Below are 20,558 nucleotides of genomic sequence, written 5' to 3'. Positions count from 1 at the left end.
TAAGCTATTCACAAAATTAAAATGAATACAAAATAATAATGGGATAATATGTGATTACAAATCTATATAATAGGAAACAGGCTTTATAACTTCTGCCCTGAACATCGTTTTCACGATATCCTGCTCTTAGAAATTTTGGGCGCTTGAGGTGGATGTGCGCTTGGCAACGTTTTCATCTAGGAATATAGCATGCAGATTTTGATTTATTCGTGTTTTTTTTTTCGAAGTTACTGACAATTTAAAGCCCAGTGGTCACTGTATTTAATAACTGCTTAAACATAATAGTTCAAAATTAAGCTGAAATTTATTTTTCCTGAAGACATGGGCAACAGTAAATAAAATCTCTTGTATGGACAGTTGATGGCAACATTGCACTCACTGCCTGGGAGGTGGCCATCAGCTTGTGCATATTAAAACTAGTATAAGATGACGCCAGACCTTGTCACTCCAGGGGTAGAACAACGTTCTATCATCAAATTCCTAGTGAGAGAGGAAGTGAAACCAGGAGAATAAAGTTCTGCTTGCCACCCGCTTTCACGCTTCTTTATTGCTCGACTTACTTTAATTCCTGAAGATTGAGACAGTGTATTCCTCCGTAACGTTGGTTGAATTTTAACGGCCTATACGGCACTACATCCCAGAATATAAATAAAGACCAGGTTAACCTTGAGCCACCATCAACGGTTTTCCTTAAATAGCTTTAACCGCTTGGCTCTTTGTCCCTGATAAGTTATGTGTCCTGTGAGTTACGAAACAAATTTTTATGGAATATTTTCTTTACGAATTATTCTCAGTAATTCAAAAGTTAAAATTCCGCAGCCCCTGCCTCGAGCTACTATTTCTAACCATTCTAACATTTTAATTTTTACACCACCCTTATCAGAAGGGCGTGCTGGAGAAACCTGGAGAACTAATAAAATGATGTTCTTTTCCCCCCTCTCCCGGTTTCTCAATTCCCCCATGCCTCTTCACTTTCACCTACTTTTCTGCTCTCCCTCTCTCCTTTGAACTATTCCAGCTTAGGGCCTCGAGGAGCCCGAGACACTCAGAAGGCACTTTAACTGTGCATGTCTGTCACATTGTCAGACCTAAAGCCTATCAGTAAAGTGTCTGTCACTTCAGTCTTTAAAGGGTTAATTGATTGGTTATTTGATGTATAAAATATTTAAAGACGCTGCTGAAACTGTAAATGTTTACGGCGTCGTGCAGAATACAAGAAAATGGCAACAACGAAAGCATAACGTGTAGGACTTTGGGAGGAATTGACAAGTGGCCATGAAGGAGAATGTTCAAGTCCCCAACATCGTTCCTTCTTCCCGGTCCGATTCCTTCCGTTCCCCTACTCATCCTGTTGGTACTTCAGTAAAATTAAAAATTCGCTTAGTGGGAGGTAGAGTCCAGCTGGGTCCACTCGGCACTGCGGACACTGACTGGCCCATTGTACCCTGCCCCGGGTGATTATGATGATGGAGAATTTGGTGGAATGAAGATTTTCAGAGGAAACCGAAGTACTCGGAGAAAACCCGCCCCAGTGCCACTTCGTCCACCACAAATCTCACTTGACCAGACCCGGGATCGAAACCAGGCCGCCGCGGTGGGAAGCCAGCGAAGGTACTTCAATATGTCTCGGAGTTACATTCTCGAAAAAGCTCGGGTTATTCCTGCTACCACTGAGTTAGAACTTTTCGCCTTCACTTGTCCTACCTAAAAATATAGATGTTGAAGAACACAGTAAAAAAAACTAGAATTTCATATGTTGTTTAACACGAGTATGTAGCTTTGTGACCGATCACAGTGGCTGCTGGGTCAAAAGCATGAACCATCTTCGCCCGCCTGAACACTGATGTCGCGGTTTCGTATCCCACTCAAGGCATTAATGTCTGTGTACGTTTATTTTGTTTTTGTGTTGTTCTGTGGGCAGGTAGCTGCATTACGACGAGCTGATCCCCCGTCCAAGGAGTCCTACAGACTGTGTATAGGAGTAAGAAACAAAAAGTGGCCAAGTTCGTAAGGGCTGTAGAGCCATGGAGAAAAAAATTAGTTTGATCTGCCATCCTAGGAAAGAATATAGATTGAACATATTTGAGAACAGGGCACTGAAGTAAATATTTGGAAGTACAGAGCAGCCTCGATAATCCGAACTAAATAAGGCACTGGGGTGTTCGGACTGTCGAATCATAGGAATCACTGGATTTGAAATTAAGAATTCCAAATTTTTAGTATAATCATTTATTCAAAAGATTTATAGGTACATTTTATATATAATAATCAAAACATTGTAACGTATTATATAGTCTTTATATAGTGATGAAACCCACTTGGCTTGGCCGAGAACAAGCGATAACCAGGTTACGTTTTTCACCACCCATACAGACTGGTCCATTAACCAATTAAACCCCAGTGGTTACTATATGTACCACCTTCTTTAACAATAGAACAATGAGGGTACGCAACCCGCTTCTAGGCAAGGTCTCAGCAAAGAGACTTCCGCGCAAGCGCAATAACGTCACACTGCAACAGTACTATCTCGTGACTTGTCTGCGTTGTCCGTGTGGCGCCTACATAACGAATATCTGTTTAAGGGCGAGTCAGAGTGTGTGTCGAGAGTTCAGAAGAGCTCAAAACAATCGAGAGACTAGTGTAGAGTGCTTACAAGAGAAGTGGATAGAAAACCTGACCTGTGTGTTACAATTACAGCAATCTTGAAAGTAATACAATTATTTATAGTTACAACTAGTGAATATTCAGTAAACCGATTCACCAATCCAAACCCGCGTCTTAGTCACTAAAACTCTTCGTTTTTCCCAGAGTGCCTTTGTGTGTTTCGTATGGTTCTCACCGTAAACAGCGGTTGTTTCCCTAAACAACATTAGCCGATTGATCTTTGTAGCAGAGACCTGATGTGTTTTCTGTGAGGTGTCAAATAAAATTTTGTGTATTATTTAGGAGAAATTCAATTATTAATCGTTAACATATCTTATCATTGGTTTCGTGACCACAGTTCGTGTATAAACTTTATATATTATCACGTGTATTAGTAACTCGTAGACAAGGTTTGGATTGGCAAATCACTTTATTGGATATTCACAGTCGTAACTACAATTAACTATAACAATCTCAGATTAGTTTATTTATAAGACACATACCAATGTCTTCAACGACTGCTTACTCGGTAACCCGATGAAGTTCTCAGAAGTTCTTACTCCCTCATACTAAACTACACTTGTTTGAGCGATGTCTGTCTCTCGAAAGCACACCAATTCACTTCTTACTGGCGGGTTATCAACTGGCCTCCTTTTACACCTGCCAGGCGGCTGGGATAGGATTTACCTCCTTGAAGAGTTCTGTTTTTCGTATCCGTTCTGTTTGTTTATGTATGCGTTGTCACTAGAACGTGTTTACAATAGCCACCTATGCAACGATGCCCTCTCTGATATTTGTTTTAACGTGTCACTGTTCGTTACCCCGGAAATATGATTACCGAGCCGTTGCCTAGAAATGGACACCTGGCTTCGACTCCACGAATATGACTTTCAGGCGTCATGTCACAATATTATTTTACAAAGTATTTAGGCTCTTTATGGCCATCATCAAGTAAAATACTACACTTACTCTCTACTTTTCTGGTATTGTTCCCTGCGTTGGCCAATGTTTACAAATGGGGAAGTCACGTGTGTTATTTTCCTGTGTTAATGCTAACGTATAAAACTATAAACGAAACATTAAAACATAATATACTAAATTATTAAAACGTTTAATGTCTTGTAGTTTGGAGTCTCAAATATTTAAATGTTGATTTCTTGATGTCTGCGGAATGACAACACATAATATTATAGGTTAAAATGTTAAATGTTTTAATTGTTGTAGATGGTGTTACTAAATAATGCTGTTTTTTTTTCACAGCAGAAGTCGTTTTCTCTTGCGTGAACTTGTGTTGGTTCTTAGAATTATATATTCTATTTGGTGCATGTGCGTTGTTTTGCGTGCTTATGTTTGTTTTCTCTTGCAGGTTGATCTTCTTGTGGAAGATGCTTCCAAATGAGCAGCAGCAAAGCGGAGAGTGAGTGTAAATAATATAATTAATAATGGCTACAAAAAGCAAAAATATATTGTAAAAATATACAAACATTTTACACGAATTGTAGTGACGGAACTAATAATTAGATCTCCACACAAAATATGACGCTGAAATAAAACATTCCCGATTAACATATACAGTCATGTTTCGGAATGATTCATTTTATTGCAGGGACGTAAAATAATCAGATTAAGTTTGCAATTTTTGGATGTGTTGGTATTCTGTCTGTGGTAGTGTATAAGAGTTCTGATTACTAGGAGTTCAGATTAACGTGGGTTCGGACTACAGCGCTCCACTGTAAATGCTACGAATTAGATGAAGTACAACGAGAATGTACGAAGTGACATTCTGGGAGGCTTCAGCTCTCCACAAAACATTATTATGGTGACAGAGTAAAGGAGATAAAATGAGAAGAACCTGTAGCAAGTATTGGCCAGATGAGACATAAATTAAAACTTATTCCGAGAACCTGAAAGGAAGAATCTGTTTTGGGAGAGACGTTGGTGGGAGAATTGCATTAAGATAATATATGAGTAAGTAGAATAAGTAGAATAAGTAGAATGTGAGAGTACGGACTGCATTCATTTGATTCAGGATGGGGCCAATGTCAAACTGCAAGCCGTTGTGGAAACTGTCAGGGACCTCGAGGTAAGGGGATTTTCTTTAATAGTTTGGCAGTTGTCTGTTATTCAAGAAGAATTCTCCTTGTTAATCTGCCTAATTAGTTAATATTGCTCACGATTGAAAGCTTTGTGGACTCAGAGAGAAATTGGTGTACCATTTGCGCCCTCATTGCACTATTCAATGGGGAACTGGCATCGTCTTCTTGCAGCGGACTTTTGATCGCGTAACTTCGGTTTCAGCTTAGAAGAGAACCGTATTTCAGGGTGGAATATGTCCAGGATATTGAAGACCAGCTTCTTAACCATAATAGACGGAGATATAAGTTGCTAGTGATGTATGCTTGTGTTCCGGAGTTCAGCGGACTGAGCAATAGCCTGCTTTGGAATTTACATTGCTTTGTTAACTACTTTTTCTTACAGTTATCTTTTGGGACTCAAATGACATAATTGTCAAGTTTTGTTTTGTTCTTTTCACAGTGATACTGAAGTTTTTTTTTTAAATTCTTATGGGTAATGTTAAATTAGTTTTAAATAACTTTAATGGTAGCTTTGAGAAGTTAAAAGATATGACGTTTCAGTTATAAGCGCTGGCCTCGGGTCCAAAGGTAGGAAGAAATAACCGGTGTAACTAAGTTTCCTTGTCCCCTTTATGACTCTATGCTTCATAACGTTTCCATTCGAATATCAGTCTATTGATGTCCCTGCCCTTTTACGTAATAGCATATAACAAATGTTCGTTGAGTGTAGCCTAGAAACTTGGAAGCAATATTGTTATTGTTATTATTATTATTATTATTATTATTGTAAAACGTAAAGATATCCCTGTAACAGGCCATGGAGGCCCATAGGATTGTGAGAAGTCGAGGTGCCCACATTTTCTACAGTCGGCTCACAGATAGCGGTAAGGTTGTCAGCCTTACGCAACGGCCGCCCATTACCTCCAGGAAGATTCCTGTTACTTATTTCTGTTAAGGTTGAGGCGACCCCAGGGCCATAGTGCTGCTCAAAGGATTAGGTAAATTTAAAACATTCACCTCATCTGGACTCGAACCCGCGACCTTCCAGCTTGTAGCATAGTGCCTCAACCAACTACGCTACCGCGTGCCCCATTATTATGTGTCCATTCGTATTATGCTTTGTTTTAAGGAGTATGCCATTTTTATAATCTACGTGTATATTGTGACACGTAGACCCATTGCTAGGGAAAGAGTTGACAACCATGTTTGATGGAGGTAAATTCTTAGATATCGATTCTGTACGAAACATTTTCCTGTAAACGAACATTCAAAAATAACATTCAGAAAAGAACCAACTCAGCCAGCCGGAGAAGTAGACAGAAGCCAGTAGAAAGCGGCAGAAGACAGTGAGAGTACAGTTAGAATGGAGTCAGTCTAGTCATGGATTGTCATCTGTTGTAATTGATTGCGATTACGAGAGATTATAGAAGAATAATAAATCCAATTATCCAATCCAAACCCCGTTATTATTAGTCACGGAGCCATAACCACGTGATAATATATAGTCCCATCATAATTAGAAATATGTCACTTTTATGCAATGTTGTATTTTGGATAAAATATTCTCTCATGCAATTTTCTAAAATTAAGTTTTCGACATATGTTTTTTTGATATCTTAGTTACTCCTTTAATGTAGCCTAGCTGATGTCATGTATAGGTAATTGTTATTAAAGAGTATGCTAAATGCTTTAACAATGCGTTTACACTTTTGTGGATAACATATATGATTCTCCGCATTCTTGCAAATGTTCATTTGTCTGTCCGCTTCTCGAAATCGAGCCAGAGCCCGCCCTTAGCAGCGAACATGAAATAATTCGGATCTGGTTTAACTGGAACTGGGGTTCTCTTGTTAGGAAGCAGCCTGAATCTGTTTATGACTGTGGCAATACCAGCCTTCACCTGCATCAGTGCAAACCGAAAGCCTGAAAACAGAAGAAAGTCAAAGTATGAATTCAAACTGGAAAAACAAGCTAATTGTCACTGGTACATCAAGAAACCAGGAGACACGTCAATTTATTGATAATAGTTTAATTAATTTATTTAAGTGCTTAACAGCAGCTGCAAATCAACTACGGACAATTACTGACGAGAGACAAAAAGTGAGCAGACACAGACAAAGAAGAATATGAAATAGACACAGAACGTAATCCTAAAAATTAAATTACGCAAATTATAACAGCTTTATGAACAAAAGGCTTCAAATATTCAGTTAAAGAAAATAACTATTTGAAATTTCAACATATATGCAAAGACATTTGCAGTATAAACACATGTGGTTGAGAGACTAAATTCTGCTCAACGGCTGTTGTCAAGTGTCGAAAAGTCTCTGATTGACCTCAAGTAATAGACTAATATCCTGTATCTCACCCAATAGGTTGTTTATTTGGAGTGATGTATATTAGATTTTCTTGTGATTACTATGTGTATGGGCTGCTGTGTTGATGCTGTCGCTGTGCTGTAGCGGTTCGGTCTAGACCAGCCGTGTCAGACATGCGGTCCCCATAGCCACAAAGTGCGGCCCCTCAACTTTTAGAGCTAATTGATATTAAAATCAATATTAAAATTTTAGTAGAAATATTTTTTGTAAAGTCAATTTTCCAACAGACCAAAAGACAAGAAGTATCACGCAGACATACTAAATTAGCAGGCTGCAGGAAATTCAATGTTTTGCTATTTCTAACATAATTTCTTGTGTAATTTCTCTTTTTACATATTGAAAAGCTGTTTGATACTTGTTAAAAATGGCATTCTCATGCTTTTTAAAACTGTAAGATATTACTTTAGGTAATTATATGGAAATTATTCCTAAATAATAAATAGAATTAAATTTCGTTGTGTCAAAATCTAATGTATATTTCCATTTTGAAGTGCGGCCCTGTACTATTATTTATAGGGCTGAGGTGGCCCTCTTTACAAGTTGAGTTTGACATGCCTGGTCTAGACTGCTTGTTTGGTGGTATCTGTATATGTGTACGGGCTGCTGTGTTGATGCTGTCGCCGTGCTGTAGCGGTTCGGTCTAGACTACTTGTTTGGGGGGTATCTGTATATAACGAGCGTCAGCTCCACAAGACGATAGTAAGGTCAAAACCACACGACCTAACTTATGTGAGAAGATCCGCCAGAAAATCACGTCAACACATAGCGGTCACAAAGTTTTAGAGAGACTCATCGCAAAATACTTCATTTTTATTTTAGTACAATTTATTTTTTTATGTTTTAATCTTTAGTCTCTAATTTTTAAACATTATTATTTGAGTATTTAAAATTTTAACTCAAAGGCTCAATTTATGCATTTAAGAACACTCAAGTGTACAATAAGGATCCTTATTAAGGTTGAGGCACTACGCTAAAAGTTGGAAAGTCGCGGGTTCAAATCCCGATGAGGTCATTGGATTACTTTCAATTGGAATAATCCTTCTGGCCGCACTATGGCCCTGGAGTTGACTCAGCCTCTAACAGAAATGAGTACCAGGAATTAATTAAATAATTTTCCTGTGGAGTAAAGTGCGGCAGGCGCGTAAGGCTGACAATCTTACCGCCATCTTTGAGTCGATTGTCTAGATAATATGGGACTCTCAACGTCTCACAACCCTATGGGCCTTCACGGCCTGTTTTTACTTTACTTTTTTACTTCACTTATTGAAGAATTAGATGTAAATTGTTAGATTAAATTCAAGAACTGGATCTAGTATCATTGTACGCCTGATGAAGCCCAGTATAAAGGTCGAAACATGTAGCATTAATAAAAACAAATGTTTATAGGTTAGTGTCTACTTTGTTTTAAATACAGGATATTGTTGTGTAGACTGCATACTTTTGTATACATTTTGTGTACCTTGTTCATAAAGTTTGAAGACCACTGCATTGTGGTCTCCTCTAAAACTGAAGATTATCATCGTGAAATTATAACAGTAATCGCACCTAGACACATCCTAGGACCTTCGCCAAAAGGCAGATAGGAATATCGGTGTCGACTTTGCTTGTTCCCTTCGCTGAAACGCTCTGGATCGTAACGTTTCGGGTCTGGAAAGTGCTGAGGATCACAGTGGATAGCATACAGCGGTAAGACCACTGGAGTGCCCACTTCCACTTCATATGTTCCTCCGGAAGGCGTTGGTAGTTTAAATGGTTTGGTGCACAATTTTATCATGGCCATAGCCGGAGGGTACATCCTGAGCGCTTCTGCAACACAGACAGTCATCACGTGAGGCTAAGTTCGATCTTTCTAGTTCTTATCCACGAGCTTACATATTGCAAATCGGAAAGCCACAGTGGATCCAATCGTGTATTTCCATAATTTTAAGTGAATATGTAATTATTTCCTTGGAGAAGAGTTCTTTTAAGAATATGATAGTGGCTCATCTGGTCAACGAATTCCCCATCTGGGACCTGCCATCTAGCCCTATCTTAAACCAATTTAATTCAGTCCGTATCTTAGTACACTAATTCTTTAAGACCCCTTTTAATATAGTAACGGATTTGCTCAAAGCATTGCTTGGAAACAGCTCGGTAAACACGTTCCAACCTGTAACAATGGAAACTGTGTCTCAGTGGACGAATGTTATAGCTTGTAGCTAGGCAGCAGCCAGCCCTGCAATGAACTGGTGAGATAGCGATGATAGCGATTATGTGATTTGCGTTTCCTGTGTGGTCCGTGCGGAGCCTATATATATATATGCAATAACTTTCTTTCTTCTTCTTCGGTGCAATCGATCTGCTTTAGTTCATCCAAATAATGCCTCGCAGAAGATCAGACTTAGGTCGTCGTACTCGCGGAGGGGATTAATGAGTCGAGTAATTTCAAATCAAACTGGGGAAGAACGGGCAGACTGAGCCACAGCAAGGCGTGGCCGGGCACAGCTAGTATATATATATATATATATATATATATATATATATATAACGAGGAACTTTTGTAACCGAGGTTAGTGCAGTGCAGTGCAGTGCAGTTGGGTGTACAAGGACGAGAATGGAGCATGTCCTTAGTGAAGTGTGAAGATTAGTTGAGTACAGTTTAGGACAGAGGAATACAGAGTGATTGAAGACGAAATAAGAAGATGAGTTCACAGTGATTGGAAGTGCTAGTTTCTATGTTGAGATCCGTTGAAAGGACGCGACTTGTGAAGACGGAGAATCCTAGTGCGTGTGCAACGGTGAACTGAAAATGTGTAGAATAGGGATAGCGTTATAATTGAGCGTGATTGAGGGATTTATATCCGAGGTGCCAATGAATCGAATCATCCGATCTAGAACCTGTTATATTTATCACGCGTACCCCCTTACACGTGACAATATTATCCTTGTCTCTCAAACGGCCTCCTTTGCCATAGTGCAGAGAGACAGTAGATCAGCTGAGAAAGAAATTCCTCGCCCTAATCTCGAACCCAAGGCTTTATTACCGTGTTCACAAAGTGTGTCACTTCGGGTCTTAGAACTAAGTATCAACTAAGTTGACATTTGAAAGCACAATTCGAAACGAGTGAATATTATCTTACCGGACAGTGCCATATCCAAATACGTCATTTCTTGAATTGCATCAAAAGTAAGCTGACCGTCGTGCTTCTTCAGAACAGAGTCCACTTCGTCCCGTACCTTCGCCTGAACATCAGGGTTAACAGCCAAGCAGTATAGCCCGAAGGCCATCGCACCAGACGACGTTTCGTAACCATCGGCAAAGAAGGTAGATGCCTGTGCATATATGTCCACATCAGTGAACCCTGAAATGAGGAAGGACAATGACTGAGTACTGAAGCCCTGTGGAAGTATGAGACACCTGTACTGAAGTTCATTTTGAGAGAAATAATTTGCACGATAAACCAAGAAATCAGGTCCCACGTATTGAAATCGGGGAACACCTACAAAGAAGCTCGCCATTACATATGAATTATTGAATCTAACACCTCATAAACTTTTAAGTTCAATATGTGTTAAGTGTTTATGAACTGGTGGCAAGCATAAACTTAGCGTACGCAAGACAAGTCTTGGGAGGGCACGCGAACACAACTGGAATGTCTCAGTTTTGGTTTTTATATCCTTTTTGCACAATTGTAATTACGATGCGAAGTTTATTGTCCATAGGTAATTTTTTACAAAAACAAAGTTGCAATTGAATTGTTGAAACAAATGTGTCATGCTTATAGTAAAAATTGTGTTTGAAATTTTTAAGTAATTTGGGTACTTCAGAAACATTTTTAAAATGCGGTACTTTTAAATAAAATATTTATAGAAAGTCTTACACAAATTTCCGGCAATTTCTTTTTAAAAACTGGTCACAATTTCAAGACAAGAGATGGATATGGACCATATAGGTTTTACATTTTACCGAAAGCAGCGAAATCACTTAAATAAATGAGTCCCACAAGTATAAAAATTAGACTCTTACCCCTAATATTGCAAACTATGATGAATTGTATATAGCCGTAATTCTCTGTCGAAACAGCACTTTCAGTGTGCTAGGCAAGGCATTCACATATAAATGTATAATAAATGCAGTTTTGTAATTTATATGGTTGAATGCTCTAGGTTCTGTATGGGTGCGAAACTTGGTCTCTGACATTAAGGGAGGACCATATAATGAGGGCGTTTGAAAACAGGGTGTTGAGGAGAATATTTGGACCGAAGAGAAATTAAGTGATAGGAGGTTGTAGAAAACTGCACAGTGAAGAACTTCATAACTTGTACTCTTCTCCAAGTGTAATTAGGATGATCAAGTCAAGGAGGATGAGGTGGGCAGGGCATGTAGCATGAATAGGTGAGAAGAGAAATGCATATAGGATATTGGTGGGACAACCAGAAGGAACGGGACCACTGGGAAGACCAAGACGTAGGTGGGTGGACAATATTAAAATAGATCTTAGAGAGATAGAATGGGATGGTATGGGTTGGATTGATTTGGCTCAGGATAGGGACCAGTGGAGGGCTCTTGTGAGCACTGTAGTGAACCTTCGGGTTCCATAAAATGCTGGAAAATTCTTGAGTGGCTGCAGAATTGGGGGCTCCTCCAGAAGGGCTCAGCTCCATGAGTAAGTAAGTAAGAATGCTCTAGGTTGCTCAAACTTTGTGCTGTTTTCCTTTCGGAATAATCCTGGATAGGGTAAAGAGGTCTTTTCCCATATTTTCCTATTCGAGTTGATTTGCATAGTTAATATCTACCAATGTTAATTTTAATATTATCACGGAGATTCAAAAGCACTGGACACCACATGTACATTTTTAATTTTAAGGTAAATAATACACCAAACACACACACAATGGTAAATATGGTCTACTATTTACTTACTCTTTTATGTGTAAAGAAGTTCCTGTTTAAGAATTGCAATTGAGAACAATCCTTGAGAAGTTAATGGTCGCTCAGCTGGTCAAGAAATATCTCGCAATTTATGGAAAGCAAAATATTTTTTGTCGTAATCACATGAACCCGTCTCTGAATCCTGTTCTAAATTAAAAGAATCCAGTCCACGCTCTCACATTCTGCCTGGATAAAATCAAATTTTATATTATCTCTCCAACTGCGCCAAATTTTACCAATAATTTTCCCACCAGCTCCTCAGATAAACTTACTTATGTATATTTCATATCTCCCAATTATGATCCCTCGCATCTGTTCCTTCTTGATTTGAACTCCACAATGCTACTCGTATTTCATGAAGGTACACGTTATGGAGGTCCTCATTATGCAAATCTCCAGCCTCCTGCTACTTTTTCCTTCTTACCGCCAAATGTTATCTTGATCACTTTGTCCTCAGCCAGTCTAAATCTGGGCCGTTACTGTCTTCTAAACTCCTATGCCACAATCTCAATTTCCCTCAAGAAGAGAAACCAAGTTATAGTAATGGTAGACTGAATCCAAATATCGTACTTATAGCTCATAATATAATCTATGTATACCAGAGCTTCACACTCGTATTAGCGGGGAAGAAATGTCAAGTTTTTATTTCAAACCCTTCAAGTTACAAAAATAAAAATTTCATTCTACCAATTACATGTCATAAGACATCCGTTTGTGCGCTTGTAGCAACAAGACATATATCCAGTCTGCTTTAAAATTTCTATCATGTAACATTTCGGCATTCCTTGTTGCAATGGTTTCAGAAATGCCTTCCTTTAGTTCATAAATTTTTCACTTGGTAACGGCAGAATGTAAATTGTTTTTGACATACCACCTGAAGAAGAAATCTTGTAAGTTAAGGTCCGGTAGCCACGGATCTAGGGTTTGTTCCCTCTTCCCAGTCTAACGTCTATATATCTGGTCATCAAGGAAGTGACGGAGGGATGGCGCTCCATCTTGCTTAACTGTATCCAGTCCTCTGCCAGCTGTGGCCACAATTTGTGCCCTAGCTTATTGACATAGACAACACCTATAATTGTGCTTCAAACAACAAAGAATGACCCCTACAGTTTCCGCTCAGGTAATATAAAAAGCATATTCACTTTCGAGGAGTCTCGTTGCAATTCGATATAAACCATTCTGTTCTGTAGGACCCAAATACAGCAGTTGTGTGTATTTACCTTGCCAGACATAGAAAACTTCTTTTCGCCTATAAAAACGAAGTCAGCCACGAGATTTTCATCATCTGCCATAATGCGATAAAATCTGCAAGAAAGTTAATCCAGTACCTTCTTCATTGTTACTTAAAGCTTGAAGAAACTGCAGTCTGTATGGCTTCATAAGCAAACATTTCTTCAGAACACACCATAAAATGTGGAAAGGCATCTGTATGTGTTGACTGGCTATGCGAATGGACTTTAGTTGGCTGCTTGGAAAAGTTTATCACATTCGCCCCACATTTGAGTCACTGCCTGCCCGGCCCACTCTCTTGTAGAGGCAACAGAAATCTGGAAATTTTCTGTAACACTTTTTAACTGAGTTCTTAGAAATTGCGCCCTTTCAAAATCTCGATCGATGTCGCCTCTTCACTATCGTCACAGATTTCATACCATCATACCAGAAGCAACACAGCACTTTCTCTTAAGGAGCAGACATATTGACTTTCGGATGCAGCGCCAGTCTTCGGTGAGAAGTTAAACTACTAAATTACCGGGAGATCCGAAGCTCCCGGCAACATACGAAACTTGGTTTGTTACTGCATCTGAAGTGACGTTAGAAATACTGGAAGCACTTTAAATCGATCAGGCCTTTATGAAGTACATTTATAATTCCATCGCCGATATTAAGTCCACCCCAAATAGATTTAAGAAATTATTTCCTCTGTAAGTGAAGAACTTACAGAATTTCACGCTTCAGAGGTCCTACTGACCAGACCGACTCTGTGTATCTGTACAGTGTCATCTGCTGGAAGTGAGACATTGTGTGGAGCAATGGGGGGGGGGTCATTGTTTAAACTGTAGTTGTACACGGTATTTTATGTTTTATGAAACAAACGATTCACCATCGCACCATTACAACGCGTTTCCCAGGCACCAACACAAATAATTACCATGTTATTTCGCTTGACACTGTAGTACCATGTATACTACCACAGTCAATAAGTTCGTGGAATGGCCGCGAAACGTTGCAGTGCACTACAGCGGACCACATTCCACGAACATAATGACTCTAGCACGTATAACAAAATATGTTTTAAATGTACAATCCAGGGGCAAACGGCACTACCATCGTCTATTGAACGAAATGGAGCATTTTATCTCCGAGAAAAGAGACGCTTTGTGTTTACTTTCATTGCATTCAGCGCGGAAATTAAAGAGAGAAAAAAACAATTTGACTGTTTTGCATGATATTGTTTGGACATTCTGCGTAGCTAGCTTGACAAATTCAGTAATTCGCTTGAATTTCTGTGATTATAGAACACTTCTGTAATGCAGCATTCTCTTGTAAATGAGGGTAGAATGGAGGCAGATGAGTAATCCCCGGTGCAAATTACTGCTCCTCCGAGATGGTTATTTTGTTGTGGTCCTATACTTGTATCAAATTATGTTCCTGGTAGGCTCACAAGGAAAATCCCTACACGCCAGAACAAGTAGTAGGGAAATACAGATGAACAATACAGTTAATTCTCTAGAAAGCATATAATTTGGAAAGAAGTATTGACTCCAAGAGACTTCCCCTAGTGTGGAGGGGAGTTTTATCAAAATGGAAAGCAGCGTTTCATAGTTACAGGGGGCTAAAAGTGGACAGTATCAAGAGTTTAATAACATAGGGTCAATGAATCACTTTACCCTTCAAGTTGCAGCGTACAAATATTTTTCTTGTTCATACTAAAATATTTAACTTATTTCGACCAACACAAGTATTTCTGAACAGGACCCAGAAAGCGTACTTCCCTGCTGCATAGATTTCTAGTCCTAAAAGTCTATTGCTCTGTTATTTTCATTGTATTATTACATATTATTATCGACGAACTTATGACAAATTATTTTCTGGTACAGGGATAACTTTACTTTTTTATCATATTTTTACTAGCAATGGTTTCTTCAGTCGCTGAAATGATAATTGTATTCATTATAAATATATACATTCCATTCTTCTCAGTTCCTAATTATGACCTTAAGTTCTGTTACCGGAATTGTTTTTATTATTGTTTTTTATTGTCATTATAAATCAACCAATAAAATGACTTTATTTTTGCTTTCTTTGCGTTTCATTTTTCTTTATCTTCATTCATACTGACTATAATTGGCTTTGGGTTGTTACGTTTGAACTAAATAAATGAGTTGAATTTATTGTTATTTTGTATTATCATCATCATTTATCTCCACATAACGGCATAACCATTGGAAATGTATTTATTTTATTTTTCTCGCCTGTTAATGCTAACTTTAATTTCTCTTGGAATTATTATTAATTTATTACCATTATATAGACTGTCATTTTTTTTTGTATATCTAACTAGTCGTGCTAGCTTTGTAATTGGCCTCTATGCACGCAAAATAAACGTGAACTGACAAACTGACAATTATTTCACCTCTTGCTCTTCATAATTATATTCTAACCTCAGAGAAATTAAGTCTGCCTTCTTTACATAAACGGCGACATCACCTTGACGCACTTTTTCGTTCAGGTCTATCGTGGCCTTAAATCCTGTACTGTAAATCCTGTATTTCCCTCTTGGAAAATGTTAGTCTTCGAAATTCTACTCGCATTGTCAGGGAATTCTCAATGTTTGGTGTTTGTCCCACTAATTAACACTGTCTATCTACTCTGTGGGCCTTTTATGATTTTCTACCTGAACATTTTAATAATATTTAAGGTTCTGTGTTATGTAGTTCTTAGTTTTTACGTTCGTTGTGCATTTCGCTTCGTCGTCTTTCTTTTTTCGGTTTACTCCTTCTGTATTAATGTGTTTTCATTTTCCTGTGTTTGCCTGTAATTTGCCTCTCAGCTGTTGTCAAGTTCTTCAGTAGATGGACGTAATTATTATCATTACTTTCACCTTACGCAATTCTACGTTTGCATATATTTTGCTTTCACATCTCTAAATTGTTATCTGAATTTATTATTATTAACAATATTGTTATTGTTTTGTCACGTGTATTAGTGACTAAGACGCGGGTCTGCATTGGCGAATCGATTTATTGTATAATTACAAGTCGTCACTACAATTATTTATAACACTCTAAAAGTTACTGTAAATATAAATGAATATATGTAAATCCACACGATAAAGCTTGAAGGTCTTGTCGTCTCTTGAACTCTAATTTTCGTCTATAGCCTCCGGAAGGGAACTCTTGGATTCTGTCTCTCTCTCTGTTATCTTCACTACTCGGACGGCACTCAAAAACACTATCTTCCAAGGTAATATTTTTTCGTTTCTGATGTAACCGTCTGTTTCTGCACGTATTGTCTCGGGAACGTGTTTAGAAGTCTACCATGAATATGTCTTCAGTAGTTCTTCTCTTGTCCCGTATATCCTTTGCCATGAATACGCAATTATTGAGAACTTCGCTATTAAGTAACTGAAATTCTATTGTTGACGGCGTTACATAGGAAGTATGTTTACTGAGCAGTTGCCTAGCTGTACATGTTACATGTCACCATCGCCTCCTGAATTATAATTTCGATTTTTGTTATTATTGCTATTTTTTATCATCATCTTTACTCAGATGTTATAAATTGCCTTGTTTTGTACTGCGTGCTTGTTTCTTTCTTTCTTTCGCTCGTGCTCGCTTTGTAATTTGTCCTTGAGCTGTTAAGTTAGCAAGCAAATAAACAGAATTTAATTGAATTATCATTATTATTATTTAATATTAAATTATTAGTTTTGCACAGTATGATTGTACGTACATTTATTTTTTCTCTTGCCGCATAATGGTCGACTCCTTTGAACGTTTGAATTTTATTATTGTCCAAGTGCCTTTATTTTGGTGTGCTTTATAAGGGCAACTTCCGTCTTTGAAAGCTGTTACCAGACAACGACCTGTGAAGACACAACGACTCAGAAGGAAGTCTTAGTACGTGCTTTAGTGAACTGCCGAATGAGTGAATTAGCGGTAGCGGTCTAGTTACTTGTAGTTACGATCTGGAAGAGTCCAATAAACCTAATTACTAATCCTAACCCCGTCTATAGTCACTCATACTTATGAGAGTATATAGTCTGCTTTCCACTTCATAGTGGCCAGTCTCAAATGCGTGAATGGAATTACTATTGTAACGTGGATGGACAGAGCGTTGCTAGGTAACCGACCGTTAAACACCTCGCGACCGAATACATGCAAGGCAACAATAGAAGTACGGCATTTTCTATACGGTCGGCGCCGTGGCCGCTGCTATGCAACGTTGCGGTAAACAATAATATGGGCTGTTTTCTGTACAAGGTCGGTGCTGAGGCTGTATAACGAGAATAAACTCCAGCGTGGTTTCAGCTCAATGGAGACCTGGTGTGAGCGCTGGATTATAGAATCAATGAAGATAAGACTCAAGGGATCTACTTCTCTCGCAGTCGTCGTCCGCCTACGTTTCATCTTACATTGAATGGAATATATATTCAGTTTGTAAATTGTGTAAAATATCTCGGAGTAATCTTTGATAAGGAGAGTTACATGACGATTACACACAGAAATGATTGAATCCGAGGCCTTCAGACAATTTATAAGAATATGTTCCATAAAAAAGTGAGCGATTAAGCGCTAACATTAAGATGAGCCTCCACAAAGCTCTCGCTATATCTGTAATGACTTATGCTACTGTCGCCTGGGAATTCGCGGCAGGTACCCGTCTAGTGAAATTGCAGAGCCTTCAAAACAAGGTTCTCCGTACCACTGGCAATTTTCCAAGGCACACATCGGTTCGCGATTTGCACATGGCTTTCAAGATTCGTTATGTATATGATTATACGTGGTAGAGTCAATAAGTTCGTGGAATGTGGTCCGCTGTAGTGCACTACAATGACGCTTTGCGGTCATTCCACGAAATTATCGACTGTGGTAGTATAACGAATTAATGCAGGTAACAAGCAGAAGTCATACAAAATCATGATAACGAAAATGCTCGCAATACTGGGCAAGGAGAAACCCGACATAGAAAGTATAAGAGGCTTAAACTTGGCGGCGGTGAAGCATACGACCGTTCAAGTGACTAGACTGCCGTTGTAGCGGAGGCTACTAGAAGTAGGGCAAAATCTTCTGTTCTGAGCCTGGACTGACAGAGACCCTGTATATATTTTTATATATAATTATTAACATGTTCAACATGTAAAATATGAATATCCTTTACATTATGACAAATGACTTACTGCTACAGACTATGACTCTGACCAAAGACAAACCCGTCCTCTTGAGAGAGAGGACGCCCCACAAAAACGGCCGAAACTGTGAAACAGTAATAAATATCTGGTCATAAGCCCAAGATTGGGCTCGACACCAAGACTGACTGACTGACTGACTGACCGTCAGTCGCAATGTGACTTTGACTTTGACTTTGACTTTGACAGTGATCCAGAGTCAGAATTACCTTACGACGGCCGGTTTTACCGCCAATCAGTTCGTCTTGGCGTCAGGCCCCTTGAGGCCCACGAGTGTTTGAGTGTTTAAGTGACAGTGAGAGAGTTCTCGGTGGAAGGTAAAAGTAAAGGTATCTCTGTAACAGGCCGCGGAGACCCATAGCGTTGTGAGATGTCGAGGCCTTACACGCCGGCCGCCCTTTACCCCCAAGAACATTCGAAGAATATTCCTCGTGCTCATTTCTGTTAGAGGCTGAGTCGACCCCAGGGCCATAGTGGGGCTGGAAGGAATAGGTAAATTGAAAAAATCCACTGACGTCATCGGGGTTCGATCCCGCGACCTTCCGGCTTGTACTCGTAGCATAGTGCCTCAGCCAACTACGTTACCGCGTGCCCTCTCTCGGTGGAAGGTGGCCACGGAAAATTCGTCGTTTGAAACCTTGGCGTGGTTGGTTTGTAACGATTTGATTTGTAAGTGTCCTTAGGGCTGTTAAGCTATGACGTAAATAAATAAGAACTAAATTGAACTGAGTTATTTTCCTTTTGATTTAGGTCTCCTTGTTTCTTCTTATGTTTGTATGTGTTTGCTTTGTCCCATTCGTTTACTCGCGCTTACTTAGTAGTTGGCTTTCGAACTGATGAGTAAACTCGTAAATAAATAAAGAATTGATTTCCGTAGAATTTTATTTTGTGAGGAATCTATTACTTAATTGTTCCTCGCAATTCATTTGTTGGATAGATCCTCAAAGTGTCTCATTGTCGCCATGATTCTGAATATTGACTTACATTCAGTGAGGTGTGTACCCGATCTGTCTCCGTTCCCATACTCATATGCCTAGCTTCAAGAAAATATTAGTTACCACAACGAAATTGAAAAGAAAATAACCTTTACGGTCGACATGCATTTTGTTCCTTTACCCTTCACAAAGGGCCGCGCCATAGCTCAAGCGGTTAGTCGCTGGCTTCCAACCACGACGGCCCGGGTTCGATCCCGGGTCTGGTCAAGTGGGATTTGTGGTGCACAAAATGACGCTGGGGCGGGTTTCCTCCGAGTACTTCGGTTTCCCCTGCCAATCTTCATTCCACCAATTACTCCACAAACGCCCTCTCCTATCATCTGGGGCTGGTACAATAGGCCAGAAGTGGCCGCAGTATAAGGGACTTAGTCCCACCCCAATAGCAATAAAAAAATCCCTTCATGTTACGTCACGGCGCAGGGTGGCGTGGAGTTAGCCCTCCCTGCCACCACTGTTACTCCGCAAGCGGGGGGCGTGGAGGTACCCCTCCTCGCCTCCACAGCTTACTCTGTAAGGAGTCAACACCATAATCCTAGCTCACCCTCAGCTAGGATTCTCCTATTTCGGGGTTTCCTTCTCTCAAAAAGCTGCCACCAGTACCAAGGGCCGGTAGCGCGTAGTCGAGTGTTCACTGTTGGCTGGCCCTTTTCTTCCTCGTCACCTCTTATTACTGGCGTAGAGCGGGCGTGTCAGGTCTGNCCCGCCTCTACCTATCGTCTGTCATCTCTGTTGTGGGAACTACCCCCTGACATATAGTCCTAGCTCCCTCTTGACAACTCCTCATGTAGTCTACAGGTAGCAACGTATTACATTATTATTACATTTTAAGGGCGTTGGTATCAAGGCTACTAACTGTTGCCTGTGTGGTAGGTGCCTACCCCTGTCTACTCCTAGTACATCCCCTTAAGCACTCGGCTGCTGTTGCAACTCTCATTGTGGTAGAATCTGCTGGATGGATCGTGGAAAGGTGATTATGGAGGGTGAATCACAATTCCCTGCGTACATCCTAGCCTATCTACTCTATCTATTTACACTTTTATATTTACATGATTTACAATATTTACATTATTACAAGGCCGACTTTCAGTCGGGACTACATAGTGGATTTACTTGAAGCTACGCTAGGAACCTCCCCTTAGGGGGTGT

General features: G+C 39.5%; 1 protein-coding gene across 1 annotated transcript in view; it reads right to left on the bottom strand.

Moving 5' to 3' along the window:
• Positions 1-5,836: 5,836 nt before the first annotated feature.
• LOC111871300 (cytochrome P450 9e2) overlaps positions 5,837-20,558 on the bottom strand; it is a gene marked incomplete at its 5' end in the record, with an annotated part of 19,338 nt that continues 4,616 nt past the window's right edge. The window contains 3 exons of the mRNA XM_023864304.2: positions 5,837-6,641; positions 8,642-8,902; positions 10,216-10,437. Of these exons, the coding sequence (XP_023720072.1) occupies positions 6,469-6,641; positions 8,642-8,902; positions 10,216-10,437 (656 nt within the window). The remainder of the gene's footprint in view (positions 6,642-8,641; positions 8,903-10,215; positions 10,438-20,558) is intronic.

The sequence above is a fragment of the Cryptotermes secundus genome, unplaced genomic scaffold, assembly GCF_002891405.2.
Source record: "Cryptotermes secundus unplaced genomic scaffold, Csec_1.0 scaffold1087, whole genome shotgun sequence".
Lineage (NCBI taxonomy): Eukaryota > Metazoa > Arthropoda > Insecta > Blattodea > Kalotermitidae > Cryptotermes > Cryptotermes secundus.
Note: the sequence above shows the minus strand (reverse complement) of the source record. Positions and strands in the feature narration are given on the sequence as shown.